This window comes from Etheostoma cragini, chromosome 13, assembly GCF_013103735.1.
Source record: "Etheostoma cragini isolate CJK2018 chromosome 13, CSU_Ecrag_1.0, whole genome shotgun sequence".
In the NCBI taxonomy this organism is placed as follows: domain Eukaryota; kingdom Metazoa; phylum Chordata; class Actinopteri; order Perciformes; family Percidae; genus Etheostoma; species Etheostoma cragini.
Window position 1 is genome coordinate 22,215,326 of NC_048419.1, and position 6,000 is coordinate 22,221,325.

General features: G+C 39.3%; 1 protein-coding gene across 2 annotated transcripts in view; it reads right to left on the reverse strand.

Annotated features, from left to right (window-relative positions):
- Positions 1-157: 157 nt before the first annotated feature.
- LOC117955360 (lathosterol oxidase-like) overlaps positions 158-6,000 on the reverse strand; it is a 21,493-nt gene continuing 15,650 nt past the window's right edge. The window contains exons 1-5 of one of the 2 annotated variants that reach the window (XM_034889820.1): positions 4,217-4,314; positions 3,251-3,468; positions 2,749-2,881; positions 2,538-2,638; positions 158-1,234 (exon numbers count right to left, since the gene is read on the reverse strand). In XM_034889820.1, coding sequence (XP_034745711.1) covers positions 770-1,234; positions 2,538-2,638; positions 2,749-2,881; positions 3,251-3,460 — 909 coding nt within the window. In that variant the 5' untranslated portion in view covers positions 3,461-3,468; positions 4,217-4,314 and the 3' untranslated portion in view covers positions 158-769. Of the gene's footprint in view, positions 1,235-2,537; positions 2,639-2,748; positions 2,882-3,250; positions 3,469-4,216; positions 4,315-6,000 lie in introns of those variants that run through there. The other variant, XM_034889821.1, reaches the window with a different exon arrangement.

The window sequence follows — 6,000 nt, forward strand, 5'->3', positions numbered from 1 at the left end:
TATTTCATTTCCAATAAGTATTTCTACAGTTTGTACCAATGCAATAATACAGCACTGGGAGTAAAGGTCAATTCTCACACGGATGATGCAACCAGATCAACAAACACAGAGAAGACATGAACTGAGCAATTAATATGTAACTGACATTTCTTTTATAAATCCTATATGTCCACAATGAAGAAAATAGTTGTAAACTATTGCAATATTTCTTTTGAAGCACTTGTTGGTTTGCCACATGTTAACGATTCAGTGCACAATAAACTTGTTAACTCTGGTTTATCTGTGAAAAACAATCCTTGTGACACACGCCCCAGGTACTACTCATGAAGTGAAACTTCCACTCTCAGTCAGTGTCATTTCTGTGATACTGTAGCAGCTCCAGCCTTTTGATGCTCCACAGGTCTTTGGCTCTGGTGTTTCTTGGTCTGCATACAGCGAAAAATCTTCGGTGGCATATACAAAAAAGAGTCACTTTATCACCCCGGTTCAATTATTAACACTGTAAGACAGTATCGCCAACTTGGGAAGTCAATCTGTTTCTTGTCTATTGATTGATACGTCAAAGAATGCAGCAATCCCAAAGCTTGCTCCACATGAAATCAATCCCAGGGAAACCATCTTACATGCATCTTCTTCACTAGAATTAAAATCTCACAACGGCTTATTTGGCAACACAGAAACTCAAATGATTCTTCAAGGAATGGGTACAGCACATTGTCTTGAAAAAATAGAGATCACTTTCAGCAATTAATGTTAACTTCCCCTACTGTTACTCCTCCTTGCACGTGGCTCCTCTCTGAGCATGTCCATTCACTTGCCCTTTAGCCTTTACTCTGTCATCTCTCAACTTTCCCTCTGCTTGAAGCTTCCGGATCAGATCATGAGGACCCTTCCCCATCAGAGCCGACGGATGCCTGTAGGAGCCTCCCAGGCGGTCCCACAGAGTGAAGTACTGGCCGTAGTTGTAGTCGAAGAAGAGGTGGTGGTCAGTGTGGTGAGCTGAGCCGTTGATGGCACCCGTCAGAGCTCCAGGCACGCGATAGTCACCGTCATGGATAGAGATGGTCCAGATGTTAACGAAAATGTACAGGGCCAAGTAGAGAACCTTGTGGAGGGGGAAGAGGAAGGGGTAGATGTGATATGGGAGTCCCTGCATGAAGCCGTCTACTGGATGAAAGGCATGGCTGGCAAAGGGAGAGGGGATCTTCCATATGTGGTGCGGTTTGTGAAACAGCTGTTGGGGAAGAAGAGAGCAAAGAGATCAGACGGAGACAGTTATTGCTTTGGGATTTTGTCGGACACCATTTATTTATGGTTATAATACAAACATGTCAAGTGAGTCACCATGGTAAAGACACAATTGAAAGATGCTTTCACTTGTGCTGTAAAGTCTTTTTCCTATAAGAATCTAATGACAACATACTAATTCATACCTCAACCTATTGTCCTGTTGTTGTTCATTGTAAGTTTTATAACTATATATCTAGGATCTAATTGACCCCAAACATACAAGTCACAAGGTAAGATTAGATTAGATCAAATACATCTGTATTAATCCCCGGTGGGAAAAACAGGTGTCATAGCAGCAACAGCAATGAGAATGAAACCCAATAGAGATCCAGTTAAGCCAAACCAATATAATAAGAATAAAAAATATTTTTTTAAATAAAGATTATAAGTTAAACACTGAGCAGTTGGCCTTACATATCCGATGGACGTCTTATCTTTTTCCTTCCGTTGTTTTTGTGTTGGAATTTATAATTTGGTGGATTAATGAGGACTATCGTTGACTGCTCCTCAGATCTCTGCAGGGTCAATTGACACAGCTAGTTAGACTAACTGTTTAATTTGAGTTTTCTCTCGCAAGACTATTTGGCCGTGTCTCTCTACGGAGTGTAGCGCAGTTTTCCTCCCATCCCCGATTGCTATGTGGAGTAGCCAGACGCTTTTTCACCTACTGTGTAAGCCCAGCGTGGCAACAGAAAGGGCTACCACCACAATATATTTATTAACATATACCTCAATATTGGAGAAAAATACTTCCAAGGGTGAAAAATTGTTATTTGTTATTTTTACAACAGAGTTTTAGGACTCCAACCAATTAGGAGGTAAAGTTAATGTCATTAAAACTTAGGGGTTAAACGGTGGAGAGTAGAGTTGATTTATTGGCTGGGACGATATTATCTGCTATCTGGTATTTGATGAATATGTTGGCTGATAAAAAAAAATGGCAGAACAGTAATGAAACCTGGACAAATAAAACCAGGACATTTTTGGGAGGAATTTGGTGATTTGTCAATATTAATACAATAAAGATGACAAAGAGACATTCTGATTGATTCTATCAAAGCGGCAAATAGGGTTACTATAATAGGGTTGTAGAGGTAATAGGGAATAGGGTTAATATGATATATGATATAGGCTGATATCTACAGCACCTTATAGTATTGTCAAAACAATGACGTGCTGATGTTAAAATGCACCCAACAAGTGCCTACCTAATACAATTTAAAGTAAAAAAAAACACTTGTACTGACCTTGTAAATAAGCTTATGATGCAGGAACCGGTGAATCCAGTAGATACACATGTCAGTGAAAAACAGGAAGGAGATCATACTCAGGAAGAGCCCAGGCCACCCTGAAAGCACACAGACCATGTCACCACCAAGAACATGGTAATTTCAGGGTTTCAAATTCATGAACTATAATATAACAACTGTAAGCTGGTGGGGTCACTCTATAACTTACCCAGCGGAGAGTCATGGACATTGTCGTACAGTTTGCTGTATCCTCTTACTTCAACAAAAAACAAGGCCACCGTGGGTATGCTGATCCAGGGAAGAGAGGTCATGGCATATTTGATCTCCCTCTGAACCTGATTCTAAGTAAAATAAATAAAAATAAAAAAGGGATAAATAAAGAAAGAGGAAATATATAAACATAATAAAAAGATACAGAGGTTGTATGGAGGCATTTCTAGTAACACCCCTGGTATCCAGGGTGGTATGAATTTGTTGTCAGTAAGGAAAAATCCAAAATAACGCCAGCCTTAGCCTTTGAGGCAACTCTTCTCATGCTCCTAAATCATTATATTCTATAGTATTTATTATCTATTTTGCATTTTATTCTGCAGGTGTGCCAATAAATGAGTCCCCATCTTGTATATGTACAGTCGGATTGATTGCTTAGTGTTTAGCATTGGCAGCACATTGTTTATAACAACACATGATCTCAGATACAGGCTTCATACCTCTAAGAACTGTGGGTGCTTCATCAGATTGTGGTCGAAGACGAAGAAGTAGCTGACGGCTCCCAGGCCCAGGTACAGGACTGCAGCCCCGAGGTTGGTCAGCACCAACAGGCTGATGATCTGCCGCAAGGCCCCCTCTTCGGGCCACGATGCAGGGAACACATACGGGGTGAGGACGTAATAGTCGGCAACATTCAGCACGAGATCCATGGTCAAATCTGTAAAGTATGGACAGAAAGCACACATAATAAAAAGATGCCAAGAACACTGCATTTCCCAGAAGCCCTGTTGTTAGCTGTCATCTCTTGTATGAATTTTTTGAGACGTTTTTGGTAACGCATTAATCAACAATTAATAAATGGTTTAAAACACACTATAATGCATACTGTGTTAAATAAGTGTTAATTAATTTTATTTGTCAACAACAACCTGTAAGAATCGATAATTGATAAATCGGTTTGAATGATTGACAGTCTGACATAACAGTTTTTATAGTAGTTTTTTAGTTTTAACATTCTACTGCAAAGACTGCATTCTGTCTTAATCAGAAGACTTTTTTTTACATAACAAGACCTAACATTAAACTACTACTTCCTTTAACAACAATTGCTTAGGTTATAAGCCATTACAGTAAGACAGTTAGTGGCTGTATGTGTATGAAATGTTTAACTTCTGGAATTGGCCTTCTGATCCTTGAAAGGTGGACAAATCCTGACTCTACCATCTTACAATTGTATGACATGGATTTCATTTATGCAGTTACAAAATCCATTAATCCTGCAAGATGTCCCATTAAACGTTTAACTTCCTGTCTGTTACGTATCACAACGCCACGAAAGGGCTAAATATTAGAGACTAAATGCATTCCCAAACAGGCTGCGTCGCATGTTTAAAGCATTTAAGTCAGCTGCACAGACACATTGTTAATATAAAGTTAACTGTACAATTTACAGCACAGTAGCCTACCTGGCGAAGTTGCTTGTATTCCGGTAGGCAACAACTGTAAAGGGACGATTACCAAACTAAAGGTGGACGAGTGACCAATCCGTACTGCGTTCCATTTACGTCATTCACCGAGCATCCAATGAGCGCGTAGTTCCTCATCACGGCAGGCTTGTTTTGATTTCCGATTGGCCAATTGGAGGATCTGCTCATGGTGCTACAGAAACAGGTCTTCCGCGCCCATAGGTCCTGTCACAGCTGGAGCTGGGGTCGAACCGCCCCTTAAAATGGACAGACAAACCTAGTTAATGTTCCGTAAAATAGCAAATTAGTTTTTAGCTGCATATTTTACGGAGGTACCAGCTACCGCCACGCACAGATGCACTCCATTCTCTTTTGTAACCGAACATCTTATTCAAACGTACGATTTAAAGGTTGTCTCATTTGTATCCAAACATGTAGGCTGCAACCCCAAGGAAAATCAACTCCACATTGAGCTTTGGGAGCCAGTCATTAATTCGGCACCTTCCAATTCACCAAACGTTGTTTTATTTATGTATATATTTCTTAAACGTAAGACCCTATATGCATATAAGCAGAGCAGATCATATCTTATTTTAACGTGCCAGTCAAAGACTGAAATGTCAAATTTTCCAGAACATGCTTATTATTAGTCAAACAAGAAACGTTAAATAAGGTGTTCTGAGATGTGTGTTGGTTCCGGATAGATTTTTGCATCTTCAAAATGGAGCTTTTAGGTTTTCAATGGCAGAGATAACAAACTGCTTCCATTCTGCAGTGAAACTGACGCCCAGGCAGCCACAAGGTGTCACCAGTGCTCTGAGGTTACTGTCAGTCTGTTTATTTAGGATCCTAGTCAGCTCATGGATTGCATTGATGAGGGCAATGCAATAATTTACACGCACGTTACAATGCATAGTAGACAATACAGAAATAGGAATTTACAGAAACACAGAAACTAAGCACACACAACATAAGTTGACATGAACACAACCCCATGCATTCCATACATTCAACTTTAACAATTTCTAAGACAGTTACACACCAACACGCTATCAGCACATAACATCTGTTTCATCCTTTCAGGACCCGTCGCCAGGTGTGAGAGACACATGGGTTTTATAAAAGCATATTATTATTTTTTTTGCTACAGCGGTGGGAAGGTGAAGGTATAATCTTCCATAGACTGCACACTATTATTTCTACAAGGTTCAAATTGATTTGATATTAATATGTAAGCTCAATTCCAACATAAGGACAATCATTGTTTATAGCCAAAATGTACTGTGGTGCATTTTATGTCGATGAGCCACCTTCAGAAGCTTTTTGAATGATTTGGCCCATCTACAGGATGTGGTTTTTGTTAATGTTTAAATAATGGCTTTTGTGTTCCTTCTCTCTTTTAGTTTGCCAGTTGTTTTTTGTTCCCTCTCTCTTCATTCTTTACTGTTAAATAGAAGCCATTGCTGATTTCCCTTCTGATTAATAGTCATTTTGATGTTTATATTACCACCAGGGACCAGCAACCATTTTAAATCCACATCTTCTCCATCCAAAGCCTTTAAATTACCACAAGGGGGCCCTCAGTGAACCTGAAGCCCTGCAATTAAAAATGTTTTGATCTTAAATTTCCGATGCTTCAAACATGTGCTGGAGTTGGGAGATATTCACCTTTGAAAATTGTGCTTTCACCTTAATAACATAAAAGTTATTGGTATTTTTTTAGATTTATCCAAGGCATTTGATACTATTGATTTTGATATCTTATTGAACAAATTATATCATTA